This window comes from Leopardus geoffroyi, chromosome B2 (genome assembly GCF_018350155.1).
Source record: "Leopardus geoffroyi isolate Oge1 chromosome B2, O.geoffroyi_Oge1_pat1.0, whole genome shotgun sequence".
NCBI lineage: Eukaryota > Metazoa > Chordata > Mammalia > Carnivora > Felidae > Leopardus > Leopardus geoffroyi.
Window position 1 is genome coordinate 29,365,380 of NC_059332.1, and position 21,245 is coordinate 29,386,624.

General features: G+C 46.0%; 1 protein-coding gene across 4 annotated transcripts; it reads left to right on the forward strand.

Annotated features, from left to right (window-relative positions):
* Positions 1–5,598: 5,598 nt before the first annotated feature.
* ABCF1 (ATP binding cassette subfamily F member 1) lies at positions 5,599–20,614 on the forward strand. 4 transcript variants are annotated; one of them, XM_045500631.1, is made up of 25 exons: positions 5,599–5,742; positions 10,095–10,141; positions 10,360–10,449; positions 10,565–10,691; positions 10,842–10,879; positions 10,965–11,072; positions 12,516–12,590; positions 12,672–12,788; positions 13,634–13,738; positions 14,353–14,475; positions 14,885–14,985; positions 15,081–15,166; positions 15,440–15,579; positions 15,665–15,813; positions 16,137–16,220; positions 16,421–16,545; positions 16,734–16,846; positions 16,966–17,137; positions 17,303–17,377; positions 17,470–17,540; positions 19,034–19,066; positions 19,149–19,317; positions 19,497–19,561; positions 19,648–19,720; positions 19,845–20,614. In XM_045500631.1, exons 1-25 carry the CDS (start codon positions 5,628–5,630, stop codon positions 20,009–20,011), a joined length of 2,568 nt encoding a protein of 855 aa, XP_045356587.1. In that variant the 5' UTR covers positions 5,599–5,627; the 3' UTR covers positions 20,012–20,614. The 4 variants fall into 4 exon arrangements, with proteins under 4 accessions (XP_045356587.1, XP_045356586.1, XP_045356588.1 ...); XM_045500630.1 differs by having other exon boundaries at positions 5,600–5,742; positions 10,562–10,691; XM_045500632.1 differs by having other exon boundaries at positions 5,601–5,742; positions 10,076–10,141; positions 10,562–10,691.
* Positions 20,615–21,245: the final 631 nt, after the last annotated feature.

Below are 21,245 nucleotides of genomic sequence, written 5' to 3' on the forward strand. Positions count from 1 at the left end.
CACCTGTGTTGGAGGAAATTTCCTTAAAGCTAACACAACTTCTGAGCGCCTGGGTGGCGCAGTCGGTTAAGCGTCCGACTTCAGCCAGGTCACGATCTCGCAGTCCGTGAGTTCGAGCCCCGCGTCAGGCTCTGGGCTGATGGCTCAGAGCCTGGAGCCTGTTTCCGATTCTGTGTCTCCCTCTCTCTCTGCCCCTCCCCCGTTCATGCTCTGTCTCTCTCTGTCCCAAAAATAAATAAACGTTGAAAAAAAAAATTTTTTTTTAAAAAAACTAACACAACTTCAACCTTGTGCCACTGGCCGTAACAGCCTTGTGGCCAATACCTAGCTGCCACTGAGGCTTGGAAAAGTACTCTTTATTCAGGCAGCTACATATTAAACAAAATAATTGGACTTTCAGGATGAATGTCCTCAGCCACTCTGCTAAAATTTGTGGATGCAACAGAGAATAAGACAAAGTGTCAATACCCTCTAGCCAAAGACCATGAGGAACATACACACCTGTGGTTAAACAGTTGGATTTATTTCGTCTGCAGAAACCATCTCCCTAAGAGGGTTAAGAGTGACAGAATTAAAGGTTTGTGTTAGGTGATTTGGGGGGAGGGTTCAAGGAAATGAAATTGTTCTGGATTGGGTGCTGTCAGGAAGTGAGGGCAATTCTATGATTGCACTTCTTAATCTTACCTAGAAGGAGGGAGGAATGAAACATGGCTAAAGCTGTGGCTGATTAAAAAAACCATTAATTTTAGCTGAGAGGGGGCTGTTTAATATTTATGGTTTGCACAATGATCTTATCTTTGTGTTTAGAAAGATTCTAAATTTTGTCTTACTTTATGACAGTCACAGTAACCTTGTCTGACATTGGTGTTCTATGAGGTTATGTTCAACCCGAGCTCCATGGCCTAGCTGTTAGGATCCCATCGTCGGGGGCTGTTTTTCTCAAAAGTAAACAGATGAATAATTACAGGTTGTGATTGGGAGTACTATATAGAGAATAATGGTTGGGGGCTACTCAAGACATGGTGGTTGGGATAGAACTCTGAAGAATCTGTTGCTGAAATCACCTGAGAGGAGAATGTCAAATGGGAAGAAGAGAGGGCTCAGGATAACCTGACAGCCTTGAGGAGGGCTAACATTTGATGGCCAAATAAGGACAAGGATGAACCTGACAAGGGGATTGAGGAGAGATGGCCAGAGAGGTTTGAGGAAAGATCTCAGAGTGTAGCGTCTTCTCTTTGCTTCCTCTTTGCAAGGTACCATGTCAGGTTTTTACACTTAATGTCTTATGTAAGTTTCACATTAATTCAATAAATACTTTAATGCCTACTCTGGGCTAGGCATTGTTTAGGGACTGGGGATATAAAAATGAGAAAGACAAAATTCCTACCTATATGGTGCTTACAACCTATTGAGGATGATAGACAATAAGTACATGTGTAATATAATCTTAAGTAATAAGTGCTCTAAAGAAAAAGTGAAGGAAGAGGCTGGAGAGTGACAGGTGGAAGAGAAGAAATCAATACTACAATAGGGCCTCTTAGAGGAGATAAGATGTGAATAGAGGCTGAAATTGAATAAAAAAGCAACCATATGAATATTTGAGGGAAGTGCATTCCAAGCATTGGGAACATCACAAAAGCCCTGAGGCAGGAATGAGTTTGAAGTAAAACAGAAGGCCAGTACAGCTAGACTATGGGAATTGAGATCAGGAAGTTCAACAGGGGCCGGGTCATACAGAACCTGGTAGGCTTTGGCAAAGCACTTGAATTTTATTCTGAGGGTTTGAACAGCTGATTTACATTTAAGTTTATTTTTGAGAGAGAGAGTGCGCGTGCACGCGCAAGTCAGTCCCGCGAGAGTAGGGAAGGGGCAGAGAGAATCCCAAGCAGCTCCAGGCTTGAACCAGAGAGATCATGATCTGAGGTGAAATCAAGAGTCAGATGCTTGGGGCATCTGGGTGGCTTAGTCGGTTGAGTCTGGCTTCAGCTCAGGTCATGATCTCACGGTTTGAGAGTTTGAGCCCCACATCTGGTTCTGTGCTGACAGCTCAGAGCCTAGAGCTTACTTTGGATTCTGTGTCTTCCTCTCTTTCTGTCCCTCCCCCACTCGCACTCTTTCCTTCTCTGCCTCTCAAAAATAAAGAAACGTAATAAAAAAAAAATTTTTTTAAGAGTCAGATGCTCAACTGACTCAACAGCCACCTAGGTGCCCCACAACTGATTTACATTTAATTTTTTTTTAACGTTTTATTTTTGAGAGAGAGAGAGAGAGAGGAGACAGACTGGGGGAGGGGCAGAGAGACAGGGAGACACAGAATCCAAAGCAGTCTCCAGGCTCTGAGCTGTCAGCACAGAGCCCGATATGGGGCTCAAACTCATGAACCATGAGATTATGACCTGAGCTGCAGCCACGCAGGTGCCCCAACTGATTTACATTTTAAAACTACTAATGTAGGTGTGAAGATAGACTAGAGAATGAGAATGACAGCAGGGCCACCAGTTAGGGACCACTTTGGTGGTCCAGGGAAAAGAGATGGTGGCTTGGTCTGGGGTAAAGGTGGAGAGAGGTGGGCAGATTTGGGGTATGTCTTAAAGTCTCAGTTGATGGCAACTCCACCTTCCTACTTACTCAGTCCAGAAACCTTAGAGTCTTATTTATTTATTTATTTATTTACTTATTTATTGTCACACCTGACATCCAAAATCCAACTCATTACAAAACCTGCTGGCACTTTTTCAAACATATCCAGAAATCAGTTCTTTTTTCCACCTCCAATACCATTGCCCTGGTCTGAGTCACCAACACCCCCTAACATGTCACCCTGCTTCTGACATTCCTCCCCACCCTGTGACCCTCAGTTTATGAGAATAAACTGTTGAACAATTTATTCTCAGCTCGACCTTCAAAGTCATCCTTTTTTTTTTTTTTTAATTTTTTTTTTTCCTCAACGTTTTTTTATTTATTTTTGGGACAGAGAAAGACAGAGCATGAACGGGGGAGGGGCAGAGAGAGAGGGAGACACAGAATCGGAAACAGGCTCCAGGCTCTGAGCCATCAGCCCAGAGCCCGATGCGGGGCTCGAACCCACGGACCGCGAGATCGTGACCTGGCTGAAGTCGGACGCTTAACCGACTGCGCCACCCAGGCGCCCCAAAGTCATCCTTTTAATATATAGGCCAGGTCATGTCACTGCTCTGCTCAAAACCTTGTAATGACTTTCTATTTTAGTCAAGAATAAAAGCAAAAAATTTTTTTTTAATTTTTTTAAGTGTATTTATTTTTGAGAGAGAGAGAGACAGAGTGCAAGCAGGGGAGAGGCAGAGAGACAGAGACACAGAACCCAAAGCAGGCTCCAGGCTCTGAGCTGTCAGCACAGAGCCCAACGTGAGGGTGAGGCTCAAATTCACGGACCATGAGATCATGACCTGAGCAGAAGTCCACCACTTAACCAACTGAGCCACCCAGGCACTCCAAGAAGCCAAATTCTTGATGACCTGCAAGACCCTTCCCAATCCAGACCCTGCTTTACTTCTCTGTTTGCCTCTCCAACAACTTCTCATTCACACTGCTCCAGCCACTCTGGCCTCCTTGCTGTTTGCTCCTCATATATGCCAAGTATACTTCTGCTATAGAGCATTGCTCTAGCTATACCTTCTCCCAGCAAGCCTCCTTTCCTGGAAATCCATACAGCCAAAAATCTCACCTTCTTCAAGAATTTGCTTGAATTTCACCTCACTGAGGCTTCATGAACATTCTAGTACTATAACCCCTGCCCTCCTGATACTTTTTACCTTGACCTGTATTTTCTTTTTTCCTTAGCATTATCTCCCCTGCTAGAAATGTAAGCAGAGATCTTTATTTCATTCACTGATCCCAGGAGCCTAAAAGAGTGCCTGGCATATACCATGTGTGCGCTCTCTCTCTCTCTCTCTCTTTCTCTCTCTCTCTCTATATATATACATATATATATTTAAATTTTTTTAATGTTTATTTCTGAAAGATAGAGTGTGGGTGGGGGAGGGGCAGAGAGCAGGAGACACAGAATCTGAGGCAGGCTCCAGGCTCTGAGCTGTTAGCACAGAGCCTGATGTAGGGCTTGAACTCACGAACAGTGAGATCATGACCTGAGCCAAAGTCGGACGCTTAACCAACTGAGCCACCCGGCACCCCAATAAATATATTTTTTAAAGAAGTATGATGAGGGGGAATTGAGAAAGAGAATGACTTTTCAAGTTTGGGCCCAAGTAACTAAATGAAAGGTGATGTGATTTCTTGATGGAAAACCTGGAAGAGAAACAGAGTTGACGAGTAAAAACAAGAGCTCGGTTTAGTATATACTAATTTGAGATATTTATTAGGGATCTCAGAGAGGATATCCAATAAGCAGTTAGATTTGTGAGCCTGGAGCTTAGGGCAGAAGTTGGGGTCAAAATAAGAGACATTTAGGGATATTCATCAGTTATGGGTAGTAAGGTCATGAGACATAGGTGATAAGTCTAGATAGAGAAAAATGTCAAAGAATGTGCCCCAAAACATTTAGACTTCAAGGGAAACCATGAGAGGGGCACCTGGGTGGCTCAGCCGGTTGGTTAGGTGTCCAACTTTTGATTTCGGCTCAGGTCATGGTCTCAGGATTCACAAGATTGAGCCTGAGTCAGGCTCTGTGTTGACAGTGCAGAGCCTGCTTGAGATTCTCTCTGCTCCTCTGGAGCATGCTCTCATGCACGTTCTCTCTCAAAATAAATAAATAAACATTTAAAAAAAGAAAAAAGAAAAAAAGCCAGGAAAGGAGAGAAGGGGAGCAGCCTCTGAAATGGAAGGGAAACCTGCAGAGAGCAGTGTCCCTGAAAAAAAAGGAAGGTGGGAATGATCATCTGTGTCAAATTCTGCTAGCACAGTATGATAAAGACAGAGAATTGGTCCCCTATCTGTTGACCTTGGGAAGAGTGGACTCAAGCAATGGTAGGGACAAGAGCATGATTATAATGGGTTAAGGAGAGCTGAAAGAGCTATGGGAGCGTCTTGCTCCCACACCTATTAAGTGGTAGGGTTAAGAAGAGAACTCAAATCTTGATTGTGGTGGCAGTTTAATGGGTGTATATATGTAAAAACCTCGATCAAAGTGCAATTTATTGCCTGTCAATTTATTGTATGTGCGTTTATCATACACCAATTATATCCCAGTAAAACTGTGACTTCCCCCCGCCCCCCAAACTGCCCCCAAGCTTTATCACACCGTTATTTCTGTTTGGCTACAATTCCTAGTTTACAACCCTACACTCAACACCCGTCCTCTTCTCAAGTAGATGGACTGCGTCTTTCTGCTCCTAACCACTTAAAAAACAAAAACAAAAAGAAGGATGCTTCTGCTCCTTCGTACTAATCCGAAATTACTATGCTCAGTACTTATTCACGCAGCGTCGCGGACTCACTGCCACAGCATTCACACACAGCCATAAATGCTTTATTGATTTTGCTGGGCCAAGCAGACGCCAGCCCCGCCCCATCGCCGCTGGCATGCCCCCGAGATGACGCCGCGGAGCGCACGTGCGCCGCCCAGGGGCCGGACCGTGGCGCCAAAGTGGAGAGCCCGCCCCATTCGGGACCCCACGCTGCCGGAAGCGGAAATGCTGCCCGGCGTCGCCAGAGTAGCTGTAACTGCCACCAAGATGCCGAAGGGACCCAAGCAGCAGCCGCCGGAGCCCGAGTGGATTGGGGATGGAGAGAGCACGAGCCCCACAGGTGAGGCTGATAGGCAGGGAACTAGCGAGATAGAAAAGGGAAGAAGAGAGCGGACGTATTTTAGGAGGGGGGTCACGGATTGTGAAACTGACCGGGCCGTGAGGGAGGCTACTGCACATGCGTGTAATGGGGCCGGCCGGAAAGAGTTTACCCAGCACGCCAGTTTGGGGTGGGAGTGAAGGTGCCTGGCTGTCGCGCACGAGTTTCAGTGGGATTTGGCAAGAAACGAGTGAATGCGTATGGTACCGTGGAAGAGATGGGTAGAAATGAGAAAGTCCTCCTTTCTTCCCTTTTGGACATCTTCCCCACCGCGCTGTATTCCACGTTCAATGGGAATCTGTCAAGCAGTGCGACACCCCACCCACTGCGCGCTCACGCACACATAAAACGTCACACATCCACCCACCCACACCCTCTCAGGAGCAAGAGGATGACTCCCTGGGTTCTTTCATAATACACATCAGACTCATCTGGAGCAAGAGTGCAGGGTAGCTGCTGGGTGTTGCAGTGAAGGCTAAGGTTTACTTAAAAGCAGCGAATGTTTGTTAAACGTAAGCAGCACCTATACTGTGTTTTGGGAAGGGAGAAAAAATATGAAGACATCCTCCCAAATTTGAAGGCACTTCAAGGAGAGAGAAAATAATTACAGTAGATACACAGTGACTCATTTTACAAGCAATTTTTGGATGCCTGCTGTATACCTGATACTGTGCAGAGAAACCGAGAATGTAGAGATAAAAGATCAGACTTGCCCCAAAGGGGCACTCAGTTTAGTAGAGGGGACAGCATGAATCCAAAAGTGGTTGACAGAGTGATGAATGTGCTTGAGAATGCTGTGAGACTAGAGAAGAGAGGAGAAGCATCTACTCAGACGGCTAGGATAGGAATGTCAGCAAAGCCTCCCAGAAATATGTAGCAGCTGAGTTGATTCTGAAAGAATCAGTATGAGTTAGCAAGGGGAAGAGCATTCCAAGCAGAGGAAGAAATTTGTGCAAAGGTAAAGACATAGGTGAGCCTGGCCATTCCCCATATTGGGTGACTAATGTAATGGGGTTGGAAAGGTGTGCAGGAGACAAACCTTTACACGCTTTACACGGTATTCCAAAGACTTTAATTCTGAAGACATTAAGACTAATTGAAGTGCATAAGGCATGGTGTGATCAGCTCATCCTGACAACACTGAGCAGTGGAGAATGACTTGTATTGGTCAAGATTGGAGGCAGGGCTACCATGTAAGAGGTGCTGGCAATGATCTAGGTGAGAAGCAGTACCAGGGTAAGCCAAGGCAGTGAATATTAAAGAGTTACTAAGGAAATGGCATTGAGCAGGTCTGAGAACAGACTGAATGAAGGGAGAAGAATTAAGGATGACACTCACTTAAGTAACTCAAAGGGTAGTATACTATTGTTTGAGATCAGAAATGGGCTGTAGGGTTGGGAGTGGGAAGAGATAAGGTTAGCTTTTGAATGTCAAGTTGGGGATTCCTGGGGAACTTCTAAGAGGAGATGGCAGGGAGAGATCTAGGCTAGAAGTAAACACATAAGCAAGTGTTGTTGAAACGTTAAATTCAGAGGAGTCCCCTGAGAGAGTATGCAGATTGAAGCCAAAAGAGGACAGAAGACAGGAACCCAAAAGATCCTCAACAATTAAGGGAAGGTAAGGAAGGAGGTAGAGGAGATGACACTGAGAAAGGTGAGCAGCCAGAGAAACTGAAGGCAAACCAGGAGCCAACAGGATCCCTGAAATTAAGTAATGACAGGAGGGAACCAGAGGATGAGGAGGTGGTAGCATGGAATATTGCAGAGAAGTCATGCAAAATCAGGACTAAAAAAATTCTTTTTGGGTTGAGCAACTAAGGGGACAGTGGCAACTTTGGCAAAGGTAGTAGTCATTAGGAGATGATACCCAAATCAGATCGGACTATGCTCAAAAAGGAATGGGAAATGAGGAAGCAGAGCTAGTGTGAACCTGTGGAGACCAAAGTAGAAAGCAGTAATTGGGGGAAGAGATAGTAAGGAAGTGTTCTATTAGGCTTTGAAGTTAGCTTAAGTTGTGTGCTGAAGGGGAGGAGCTATTAGGGGAGGAGCGATGGAGGAGCAATGGAGGAGCGCATTGCTTTAGCGGTACTTAGCTTTTTCCTCTTCCTTGGTGATCATACCTTGTCGCACTTGAACCTGTGCATAGGATTTTCCTTTCTATGGTTAGGAGGATCAAAGTGAAGTTTAAAGTTCAAAAGAGAATTAAAGGAAGGGAGAGATGGTTGTGTTGTGTTAGTCCTTGGGGAGAGATTAATACCTGGGAGGAGTCACTCCTCAGTGTTGTCAAGGTAAGCTGATCATGCCATTCCTTCCTCTGTACTGCAGTGGGTCCTCCCTCCTAATGTCTTTAGGATTGAACTCTCTGGAATAGCATATAAAGCCTTTCATTATTTCTCCTGCACATCTTTCCAATTCATTGACACTATTCACCCAATATGGAAGATCAAATTTTGATGAAATGTGTTCTGGTTGGAAGATACAGGTTAAGCAAAGACAGACCTACATATGCCTGAGACTTAATCAGGGAGCAATAACAGGTCAGCGTCCAGAACATAGGTGTGGGTAGGAAAACAGAGATATAGCAGAAAAGGTAGAATAGGACCCTTTTAATTTGTAAAGTCTTAAGTTATAGGGATTGTTCTTTGATAACTCCAGTTTTGGGCATATGGGTGGTCAGTAAAACTTTCCTCAATAATTGGTTACTACAGACTATGTGGAATTCTAGTTTAAAAATACTTAGTCAGTAGAGCATGTGACTTTTTTTTTTAATGTTTTGTGTGAGAGAGAGAGGGTGCGTGTGCATGGGGGCGCAGGGGGAGGGGCAGGGGCAGAGAGAATCCCAAGCAGGCTCCACACTTGGTGCCCCACGAGTTCAAGCCCCACATTGGGTGTGGAGCCTAGGAGCTTACTTTTTAAAAAAAATGAAAAATAGGGGCACCTGGGTGGCTCAGTCGGTTAAATGTCCAATTCTTGGTTTCAGCTCAGGGCATGATCTTGTGGTTTTGTGAGTTCAAGCCCCATGTCAGTCTCTGCTTACAGCACGTAGCTGTTTGGGATTCTCTCTCTCCTCTCTCTCTGCCCCTCCCCCACTCGCACTAAATAAATTTAAAAAACTTTTTTTTTAATGAAAAATACTTAATGTAGGTAGCAGAAAGCCACTGATACATATATATTTTTAATTTTTATTTATTTTTGAGAGAGAAAGCAGGGGAGGGGCAGAGAGAGAAAGAAAGAAAATCCCAAGCATACTCTGCACTCTCAGGGCAGAACACGATGCAGGGCTCAAACCCTCAAACCGCGAGATCATGACCTGAACCAAAATCAAAAGTTGGATGGTTAACTGATTGAGCCACCCAGGTGCCCCTGATTTTTTTTTTTTTTTTTTTTTAACTAAATGATTACAGGAGTGTTTCTGGATAGAATTGGAAAGCAGTGGATGGATAGGATGATTTGAAGGGGAATGTGATAGTGGGTAGGCCTGGACAGGAAGAGAAATCATAAAGCTGCTGGCTGCCTCGCATTCTCATGGGGCCAGGGAGAGAGGGAGTTAGACATAGTCTCCTGCCTTCAGGGAAACAGGGTTGGATAGAGGGGAGGAGCTGGAATTTGTTCAGTCAGTCAGGTTTTATATAAGACTTCGTCTACTTTGTTCCATGGGAACGCAAGCTAAACAGTCTGTCAGGTTGCTCTCTGGGTTGAAAGACTAATGTACAAACAGTTAAATATAACTGTGATTTGTGCTAGAATGTTATTTGAGCAGACCAGGTGGGGCATAGACCCAGATGTTCATTTATTTACCAGACAGCTCCGTTTACACAGTCTGCAGCTTTTCACAAATGACATATGGCAAACTAAATTTATACTATCTTTGTCCTTTTAGAGAGGACCTTCTCTTCCAGTATGTCCTGAGTTAATAAATGATACCACTATCCCAACTAATTTTGCCCAGCTAAAAACATAGGAGTCTTTGGGGCACCTGGCTGGCTCAGTCGGAGGAGCATGGGACTCTTTGGGTTGTGGGCTTGAGCCCTGTGTTGAGTATTGAGATTACTTAAAAATAAAATCTTAAAAAAAAAAAGAAAATGTAGGAGTCCTCTTTGAGTACTGTGTCTTCCCACTTCTGTCTTCACTCTATAAATTCTACTTCTCCCTTCCACTGCCACTCTAGACCAAGGCACAGTTGGGACAGTGCAAATGCCTAAGGAATGATAGAAAGTAGTAAAATAGGATGGAGCCACTGAGAGCTTTGCAGGGGAGGTCAGGCTGCTTTGGAATTTGTAGATAAGCATTCACAGTGTCTGCTTAACCTTCTAGACAAAGTGGTGAAGAAAGGGAAGAAGGACAAAAAGACCAAAAAGACGGTGAGTAAATGAGGGTTGTGGATGAGAAATGACAGTGGGTGTTTCCAATCAAAATAAGCCCATGTGAAGGAGGCAGGGGGTCCAAGGGAGGAGGAAAGATCTTTCAAGAAAGGAAGCAAGGTGAGGGTGGACTGGAGGTTCAGTGGGCCTGTGTGTGGCAGAGAAGGACTTGGTTGGTCTCTGAGCCACATGTACCTATCTCTTAACTCCTTTTACAGTTCTTTGAGGAACTGGCAGTAGAAGATAAACAGGCTGGGGAAGAAGAGAAAGTGCTCAAGGAGAAGGAGCAGCCGCAACAGCAACAGCAGGTTCTCAAGCGTCAGGGGGTCCAGCCCACATTGGTTCATTCGGTTAATGGGGAACTCTCTGTGCAGCAGAGAGGGGCCTGGGCTTCGTTGTCTTACTCTCTTTTCCTTTCAGCAGCAAAAAAAGAAACGAGACACCCGAAAAGGCCGGCGGAAGAAGGACGTGGACGATGATGGAGAAGAGAAAGAGCTCATGGAGCGTCTTAAGAAGCTCTCAGTGCCAGCCAGTGATGAGGAGGATGAGGGTAAATGACCTGAGGGGAAATGGGTTCCCAGAATCCCTGAGTCATGAATAATAAAGTGCCTCATTTCTTGATTTTGAGTTGGATTAGATTGAGTAACCAGACATTATAATTGTTTCCTACCTCATCTTCCCAACCGTCATGTCATTTCAGTACCTGCCCCAATACCCCGAGGAGGGAAGAAAACCAAGGTAAGCCATCTGTGTGATAAACAAGAGACCCCAGGGCTGCAAACTTGACCATCCCACTGATTTCTCTGGCCCTTTCATTCTCTAGGGTGGTAATGTTTTTGCAGCCCTGATTCAGGATCAAAGTGAGGATGAGGAGGAGGAAGAAAAACATCCTCCCAAGCCTGCCAAGTTGGAAAAGAATCGGATTAATAAGGTGAAAGTGGCCACTCTGCTGGTCACTCCTACCCCATGTAGCACCTTCTGGCCATGGTGTGGTAATTCCCCTGCTTTTTTTTTGCTTTTATTTTTTTAATTTTTTAATTTTAATTTCTTTTAAGATTTTAAGTAATCTCTATACCCAGTGTGGGCTCGAACTCACAACCCTGAGATCAAGAGTCACATGTGTCACTGATTGAGCAAGCCACACTCCCCATTTCCTGCTTTTAAACTAGTTCTTTTAGGGGTGCCTGGGTGGCTCGGTCAGTTGAGAGTCCAGCTTTGGCTCAGGTCATGATCTCATGGTTTGTGGGTTCGAGTCCCGTGTCGGGTTCTGTGCTAACAGCTCGGAGCCTGGAGCCTGCTCCACATTCTCTGTTTGTCTGTCTGTCTCTCTCTCTCTCTCTCTCCCTCTCTCTGCCCTTCCTTTGCTCACACTCTCTTTCTCAAAAATAAACATTAAAAAATAAAAAAAAAAAAAAAATTAGTTCTTTTAGGTCTCACGCTATCAAAATCATCTTTTTTTTTTTTTTTTTTTTTTTTTTAACGTTTATTTGAGAAAGAACATATGCGAGCAGGGGAGGGGCAGAGAAAGGGGGACAGAGGATCTAAAGCAAGCTCTGCACTGACAGCAGAGAGCCTGATGTGGGGCTTCAATTCACAAACTTCGAGCTCATGACCCAAGCCGAAGCTGGACGTTTAACTGACTGAGCCACTCAGGCGCCCCAGATTAGACTCAAAATCTAAAGCAAAGGGTCTCAAGTTTTTGCTTTTCCACTCGGACCCCTTTTGCAGGGTTACTTGGGATTCTTCTGTGTATATGTTTCAAATTAGCCTGTTCACACCTTGGCGTTCAGTTTTATGCCTGTGTTGAAGTATTTGTGGTTTTGTTTGTTTTTTAAGTAATCTTCACATCCAACTTGGGGCTCAGACTTAACCCCAAGATCAAGACTTGCATGCTGTACTGACTGAGCCAGCCAGGTTCCCCGCCCCCCCACCCTTTTAAGCACTACCCCAACATAGAGTTTGATTGAACCCATGACCCCAACATCAAGAGTTGTGTACTCCACCAGCTGAACCAGACACGCACCCCAAAGCCTTTCTTTCTTCTTTATGTTGTGTCTTCCCTTTTCCTTAGAATGCTCTCTCTAAGCTCAAGTCAATTATTTCCTCTCAAGATGTGCCCTCTCGAGGAAGCCCTCCAGTGCTAGTGCCACCCCACCCATGTTCGTTTTCCTGACTCGTGTTCCCTTAGCTTTGCTGACATCATCTAACTATTTTTTCACTCTTTCACCTCAAGGTAGAAACTAGGGTTTTCCTAGATCTCATTTGTTTTCTGAGGAGCACTCAGTATAGTTAGCTCCTAGTTCTAGACTCCCTAGAAATGCTTGATAAATAAGTTAACAAATTAATTTTCTGTGTGTGTGTGTGTGTTCTCCAGGCTGTATCTGAGGAACAACAGCCTGGGCTGAAGGGCAGAAAGGGAAAGGAAGAGAAGTCAAAGGGGAAGACCAAGGTGAGGGAGTATTGGCAGGAGGAGGTGCTGGGTCTCAGGAATTAGAACATTTCATCAGATCTGTTGTTTTTTCCCTGTTAGCCTCAAAATAAATTTGCTGCTCTGGACAATGAAGAGGAGGAGGATGAAGAAGAAGAAATAACAAAACAAAAGGAGCCACCCAGACAAGGGAGGGAGAAGACCATGAAGGCAGAGCAGGTGTGTATTTTGGTGTTGGGGGAAGGAAGATTGGCTGAGGGACTGGCCTTCTGTGGCTCTTGGTTGGGGGAGGGGAGCAGGATCTGGGGATGGCATTACTACCTAGAGCAGGAATTAGCAGGCTTTTGTAAAGGGCCACATAGTAAATATTTTTGGTTTTGTGGACCACATACAATCTCTGATGCATATTCCTGTTTTTTAAAAAAATTCTTTGAAAATGTAAAACCATTCTTAGTGCTTGGGCCGTATAAAAATAGGCATCAGGTGAGATTTGGCCCACAATCCATTTAGCTCCTGATTCAGAGAGGAAGGGACCCTGGTGGTAGCCTCAGATGATCTGGGTTCTGGCTCTGCCACTCACCACCTGTGTGACCTTTCCACCTTCTCAGGGCACGGTTATCTGTATGATCTAGTGATCTCTGCAGTCCCTCCACCTCTAGAACTTTCTAATTCTGGATTCTGTTAGATTTCTTAGTGCTGTATGTTAGCGTTTCTGGACGTTTTCTTTGCATGTTAACATGTAAGCCACAGAAACTCATTTGATACATGAGTAAAAGCTGTTTCATTTATTTCCTCCCCAGTGGTATGGGCAGTTTTGTTTGTAGGTGGGTAGAACTGTTATACTTTGTACATACACATTCATACTATTTGTCTTCTGTCATTCCTGACACAGAAGTGGGTGAAGGACTCCAGGGAGCCCAGGAGGGTGTGTGAGAGAGTGAGAGGACCCACCAAGAAATTTCAGGACTCTGGGAAAGGAACGAGCTAACTGTGGGGCTGGGTGAATGACATGAAATCTTAGTTCTAGAAGGGGTCTCTTGTTTTTCATCATCTCGTTCTCACAGGGTTCAGAGGAAGAAGGAGAAGAGGAGGAAGAAGAAGGGGAGTCTAAGGCTGATGATCCTTATGTGCACCTTAGCAAAAAGGAGAAGAAAAAGCTAAAGAAACAAGTAAGATCTCGGTCAGAATTAGGAGCGTTTGACTTTTTTATTATTTATTTATTTATGTATTTATGTATTTATTTATTTATTTATTAAAAAAAAATTTTTTTTTAACATTTACTTATTTTTGAGACAGAGAGAGAGCATGAACAGGGGAGGGTCAGAGAAAGAGGGAGACACAGAATCTGAAACAGGCTCCAGGCTCTGAGCTGTCAGCACAGAGCCCGACGCGGGGCTCGAACCCACAGACTGAGATCATGACCTGAGCCGAAGTCGGACACTCAACCGACTGAGCCACCCAGGCGCCCCGCGTTTGACTTTTTTAATATTTCAGTTGGACTCCTGGCTGGCTCAGTAGGTGGAGCATGCAACTCTTGATCGAGTTCCAGCCCCACATTGGGTGTAGAGATTACATAAAATCTTTAAAAAAAATTTTTTTTTAAGCTAGGGGACATCTGAATTGGGGCAAAAGGGAGCTTTTGAGGTTACTGCAAGAACAACAGTTGGAATAAAGAAACAGATGTATTTTGTGGACCTTTTTTTTGGTGTCTGATGACGTGGCTGTGTTGTGACAGGTAACTGGCAGACAGTGGCCTCATATGTGGGTTTTCCGTCTTTCTCAGATGGAGTATGAGCGCCAGGTGGCTTCATTAAAAGCAGCCAATGCTGCTGAAAATGATTTCTCCGTGTCCCAAGCAGAGGTGTCCTCCCGCCAAGCCATGTTAGAAAATGCATCTGACATTAAGGTAAGGTCTGAGAGGCTCCCTCCCAACCAGTTTGCTCAAGGAAGTGCCACCTTTCCCTGAGTGGCCATGGCAGCCGAGGAAGCCAGGTATGAGTGGTATATTGGAAGAAAGCTTGGAGGTGTTTTCCATACCTTGACTTCTGCCAGCTTCAGTGAGAAGATAGGAAAACCAACACAGCTAGAGGGGTCCACCCTTGGGGGGCAGGAAGGGTGGGATGGGCTGGACTCATTTAGAATTTGGGAGACTCCCCTTCAAAGCAGTGGACAGGAAGTGGACCAGCATGGTGAAGAGGGTCATGCTGGAGCTATCTGTTTTGTCAGAGGCTTCCCAGCAGGGAGAAAGTTGTCTGAAAGAGGGAGGTTCTCATGTGCTTTTCTTTCTTCTGCCACTGCTTCCCTGACAACTGCAGCTGGAGAAGTTCAGCATCTCGGCCCACGGCAAGGAGTTATTTGTCAACGCAGACTTGTACATTGTAGCTGGCCGCCGCTATGGGCTAGTGGGACCCAATGGGTGAGGAGAAGGGCTGGAGCTATAAAAGGGAAGGGGTTGGAAAAAAAAAAAGGTTTTTCAGGGATGGCCTGGTCTTAATAGTTCTCGTTCCCCAGCAAGGGCAAGACTACTCTCCTCAAGCACATTGCCAACCGGGCCTTGAGCATACCTCCCAACATTGACGTGCTGCTGTGTGAGCAGGGTGAGGCCAGTGGTGGGATGGGCCTGAGGGGTGGGCAGTTGGGGTAGAAGAGTCAACCAAGAACAGAAGAAATTGTGGTTATGGAGTGGGAAAGGTTCTAAAGTAAGATTGGGGACTGGGAGATGGATGCTAAGGAAAGACTAGAGAAAATTTCTTTGGAATAAGTACAAAGAATTGGGCAAGGTCAGACAAACCTGAAATTGAGCTGAAGAAAAGAAGGAATGGGAGACTTGGCCCTCAGGGCAACTGGCCTTTTCTCCCCTGACCCCCCAGAGGTGGTAGCAGATGAGACGCCAGCTGTGCAGGCTGTTCTTCGGGCCGACACCAAGCGATTGAAACTGTTGGAAGAGGAGCGACGGCTCCAGGGGCAGCTGGAGCAGGGAGATGATGCAGCTGCTGAGAGGCTAGAGAAGGTAGAGGAGATGGCGCAGGGGACATGGGCTAAGAGTTGGGGGTTCCTGGAACCTTTGGACATGTGTCCTCTTCTCCCTCCTCCAGGTATATGAGGAATTGCGGGCGACTGGGGCAGCAGCTGCAGAGGCCAAAGCCCGGCGGATCCTGGCTGGTCTGGGCTTTGACCCTGAAATGCAGAATCGGCCCACACAGAAGTTCTCTGGGGGCTGGCGCATGCGTGTCTCCCTGGCCAGGTGGGCCACCCACCTCCCTGCCTTTCCCCTTTGCAGCATCAATCCACGCATGGGCAGGGGTGGCGGGAGGCGGGGCTTTCTCTTCTTCCTGTTCTTCTAAGGCCACTAGGGAGTTTCAAGTCTTCCTGCTCCTTCCTGTATTGTCTGCATTGCCAGACTCAAGATCTTTCCTCTTGGGGGCATAATCTTTTCAACATCTCCTGCTCTCTGAGAAGAGACATGGAAGGAGTGTTCATGGTCTCACCTGCCAGAGGCTTCTGTGGAGTTCTCTGAGCGAGAATCTTCCTACCCCTGACCCTACATTCTGCTGCCCTACCTTCTAGGGCATTGTTCATGGAGCCCACGCTGCTGATGTTGGATGAACCTACCAACCACCTGGACCTCAATGCTGTCATCTGGCTCAATAAGTGCGTCACCTTTGACTACAGTCTTTGCGTCATTGGTTGTCATTCTGTCCTTGTCTCCTCTAGCTGTTTACACTCTGTCCTTGACAGCACTCTATCCAGCCCCTTTCTCTTTTCCTCCCTGTTTTCATTGTCAGTCTGTTTCCCTGACTTAACCCTAAACTGACCATTGTGACCTGTCCACACTCTTCTCTAAAACCCAGCTACCTCCAGGGCTGGCGGAAGACATTGCTCATCGTTTCCCATGACCAGGGCTTTCTGGATGATGTCTGCACCGATATTATTCATCTCGATGCCCAGCGGCTCCATTACTATCGGGGCAATTACAGTAAGGATCATTTGTTGGGGGGAGGAAAGAGACGAGGCCTTGGAGGGAGGACCCATAGGGATGCAATGATTAGCTAAATCTTAAAAGAGTCTAGACAGTGATGCCCAACTCTGTCCTCACCAGTTCTGGTTGTCCCTCTGCTGGGGAGGAAGACAACTGTTGTTGCCCATCTTCCTTTTCTGCCTCAGTGACCTTCAAGAAGATGTATCAGCAGAAGCAGAAAGAACTGCTGAAGCAGTATGAGAAGCAGGAGAAGAAGCTGAAGGAGCTAAAGGCAGGTGGCAAGTCCACCAAGCAGGCGGTAAGCACCTGGGGGGCTTTTCTCTCAATATGGAGAAAGAGGGAACTCTGTGACACTGCTCTCCATTTCAGGGACTGCTGTGAAGGGTGTGAATTTCTCCTTTTCCCCTTCCTCTCCAGGAAAAGCAAACAAAGGAAGCCCTGACTCGAAAGCAGCAGAAATGCCGGCGGAAAAACCAAGATGAGGAATCGCAAGAGGCCCCCGAGCTCCTGAAGCGCCCCAAGGAGTACACTGTGCGCTTTACTTTCCCTAATCCCCCACCGCTCAGCCCTCCTGTGCTGGGTCTGCATGGTGAGCAGCTGCAGACCCCACCAACGCAGGGCGGAAGTGTGTGCACCCCACGTCTTCCACCCAGCGTGGGATCCATTCCTTTTCTCCAAGGCCAGGAAAGGACTTGAGGACACCTTCAGAGTGATTCTGAAAAGAAAGTATATCACTTCTTTTCCTGATTCTCAGGTGTGACGTTTGGCTATGAGGGGCAGAAACCACTCTTTAAGAACCTGGATTTTGGCATTGACATGGATTCAAGGAGTGAGTTGGTGTCAAGTGGCTTGGGGACGTGAAGCAGGGCTACAGGGACAGTTTCTGAGGACCTCTTTGACCACCTGTCTTCCTCCTTGCAGTCTGCATCGTGGGCCCTAATGGTGTGGGGAAGAGCACCCTGCTTCTGTTGTTGACGGGCAAGCTGACACCAGTAAGTCCTGGTGCCAGGACCAGAGAGCATGACGAGTGTGAAAAGGCAGCTGTTCACCAAATGCTAGAATCAAGGAGCCCCCTCTGTGCTGGAGATTTAAATACAGAATTCATCGTAGATGATTCCTTTTCCTCAGAGGTGCTAGAGAGGAGAACACTGTAGATCAGGGGAGAGAGCCAGGAGAAGTGGGGTTGGACTGGGGGCACCACTCCCCCATGTGTGTTTTGGTTATAGAATAACTAGAAATTGCATGAGTCAGGGGCACCTGGGTGACTCATCCGGTTAAGCTTCTGACTCTTGATCTCCGCTCAGGTTATAATCTCACGGTTCCTGGGATCGAGCCCCATGTTGGGCTCTGTACTGACAGCAGGGAACCTGCTTGGGATTCTCTCTCCCTCTCTGCCCTCTCCCTCTCTCTCAAAAATAAAAAAAAAGAAAAAAAGAAATTGCAGGAGTCAGAAAAGTCTGGAGATAACCAGTATTAATTTAGGTGGATTACTTTCTCTTTTTCTTCTCTGCAAATGTGCATATAATTTTTTTTTAACAAAAGTGGGTTCTCAGATGAATTGTTTCATAGCCAGTTCTCAGATAATACACATCAAGTATTTTTCCATGCCAATAATTACCTGTGTACATTCGTTTCTTGTGGATTTATAGTTTTTGATCACAGTCATTTAGATTTTTTTCTGGTTTTTCACTGAAGGTCAATCCTATAGTAAACTTTTTTTTTTTTTTTTTTTTTTTTTGAGAGGGTGCAAGTGAGCAAGGGGCAGAGAGAGTGAAAGAGAAAGAGAATCCCACGGGCAGAGAGAGGGAGAGAGAGAGAAGGTGGGGCTCATCCAAAGGGGGGCTTGAGCTCACCTGATGCGGGACTCAAACTCATGTATCGTGACATCATGACCTGAGCCGAGGTCAGGTGTTTAACCAACTGAGCCACCCAAGTGCTCCAGTAAATATTATTGTACATGTTCATGACTGTAGTTTTTTTTTTAGGATAAACTTCCTAGAATTGTTTTTAGGACTTACAACATACTGCTATACAGTGCTTTTGATTGGTTGTAACCATCTTTACTCCCTCCAGGAAAATGTTGAGAAGGGCCCATTTCTTCATACACCTCAAGTTGTTTTTTCTTAGATCCTCTCACAGTCTCTTAACTCCCATATGAGGCAGAACCCTGAAAAAGTTGCCATTGGTGGATCTTGCTGGGTGGGAAGGGGGTGTTTTTTGGTTGTGGTCAGTCCCCTCTTGGTTCTGAATCTGTGCTTTTTGTGTCCCCTCCTTTATTTTCATCACACTCCCCTTTGCCCCGTACTCTTGTCATTTCCTGGATGTGCCTTTGTCACATTAGGGAGGACATCCGGGTTCCCCTTCTTGCATGGACTGATTCCCAACCCAATTCTGGTATTTGTCTCCCCTTAAGAAAAGTGAGGATGTGGAGGGGCAGCATCTTCCTCTCCATTCTCTTATCTTCCCACTTGCTTTTTCCTTGCAGACTCGTGGAGAAATGAGAAAGAACCACCGGTTGGTAAGTTGGCTTTGGGAATTAGGGAGGAAGAGCCTGATAGAGGAAGTGTGATTTTTACAGACCGCCTTCCTCTCTTGGGCAGAAAATTGGCTTCTTCAACCAGCAGTATGCAGAACAGCTGCGCATGGAGGAAACACCCACTGAATATCTGCAGCGGGGCTTCAACCTGCCCTACCAGGATGCCCGGAAGTGCCTAGGCCGCTTTGGCCTTGAGAGTCATGCCCACACCATCCAGATCTGCAAACTCTCTGGTACCACTGTAGGGGGCTAGGGAAGGTGTCCTCCTCAATTTTCACACCTCCAGACTGTACCTAGAGTCAGAAAAGAACAGCTAGGACTTGGGGAATCTCTGCACACACACATCTTCAGAGTTTATCTTCAGAAACATAAGGCAGTGAAGTGTGATGGCCCTCTTTTTCCTTTGCTACAGGTGGGCAAAAAGCCCGAGTTGTGTTTGCTGAGCTGGCTTGTCGGGAACCCGATGTCCTCATCTTGGTGAGTGAGCTGGACTATGGGAGGGGGTAAAGGTGACAGTAATGAAAAGAATTGTAACACTTGGTCATGGAATGTCTCTTCCATAGGATGAACCCACCAATAACTTGGACATTGAGTCTATTGATGCTCTTGGGGAAGCCATCAATGAATACAAGGGTGGTAAGTCAGCTCAGGGTGCACCCTCCTCCTTTCCTGGTTCTCATTTGTCTCATTTGTTCTTCACGTTCTCATTTGTCTTTGCCTTCTTTGTCCCTACTCTCTCTGCTCACATCTTTTTTTAAAGCTGTGATCGTCGTCAGCCATGATGCCCGACTCATCACCGAAACCAACTGCCAGCTGTGGGTGGTGGAGGAGCAGAGTGTAAGCCAGATCGATGGTGACTTTGAGGACTACAAGCGGGAGGTGTTGGAGGCTCTGGGTGAAGTCATGGTCAACAGACCCCGAGAGTGAGTTTTCCTTCCTGGAAGTCTCCTGAAAGACAAGCTTGTGTGGCCTAGAAGTCCCCTGTTGTCTCCCTTTCTCTGCTTGGAAGCCTGCCTCTGGTCTGCAGCTGACCCAGCAACTACTCAGGCACAGGAAGGCAGAGCATGGTCTTGATGTGACCAGGGTAACACTTTGGTTCCTTTTCTCTGAAAAACTAGCCTGTTACAGTTTTCTTCAGATAACTGAGCTGGCCTTATCCTTGACATTCCTCCATATACACAGAGATGACCTTCATCGTTGTGGGCTCCATCTAGCCAAACTTATGTGGCCAGTTGTCTAGAGACTTTCATCACCAAGAACCCTGCCTGTGGTCCACCAGAAAGCTTCAGGCCTATCTGGTCCCCTGGTCTTTGAGTGGTGCTGTTCTTTTCTGGTGGATTTAATGCTGACTTACTGATACAGTTACTGCAGCTCAGTGCTGGAGGCAAGTTGTCAGGCCTAGGCTGTTACCCAGCCTAGGGTTTGGTGCCTGCAGTCTTTTTGTAGTTGGGGACTTGGGGGCAAGAAAATTACCCCTCATCTTGAATCTCCCTTTACAAGGGGAGGAAATAAAGGAAAGTTGTTGTTGCCGTCCTGTCGCTGTTTGGAGATTCATGGGCATTGGGACTATTTTAGTTTTGATTCACTTTATTGCTAGCAGCATTCAGTATCCACACTTCCCCACTAATACAGATGGATCTAATTTGTAGTCTTATGCATTTTAGATGGTGCTTGCTGTTTGAGGATTCTCCAACCCTTCAGATAGGAACAGAAAGGGGTTCATCCCTTCCATCTGGGACTCTTGGGCCTCCCATTGTCCAAGCTTTGCTCTGTGGTCAGGGCCCCATAGTACTGATACTCTGAAAAGTTCTTAAGTAACTGACATCACATACAGCACTGTGGAGTGTACAAAAAGGAAAAGACAAGGTCTGCCTGCATCAATAGTTTAGCTACAGAAGACTTTAGAAAATGAGACATGAGTGTAAAGGTGATTTGGTTAATTGCCAAATGTGTGTCCTCTAGATGCTATAAGTTGCCACGTGCTCATAGAAGGGAAAGATGATCCAGAACTTGATTATTTGATAGACAGGATCACTTCAGTGTGGGCCTCTTGAAAAATAAAAAGAATTTGAATAATGAGAAAATAGGGAGTCATTTTTGGAATGTAGGAAAAGAGAGATCTCAGGCCTGGAAAGAAGAAAAAACTATTTGGGAGTTAATG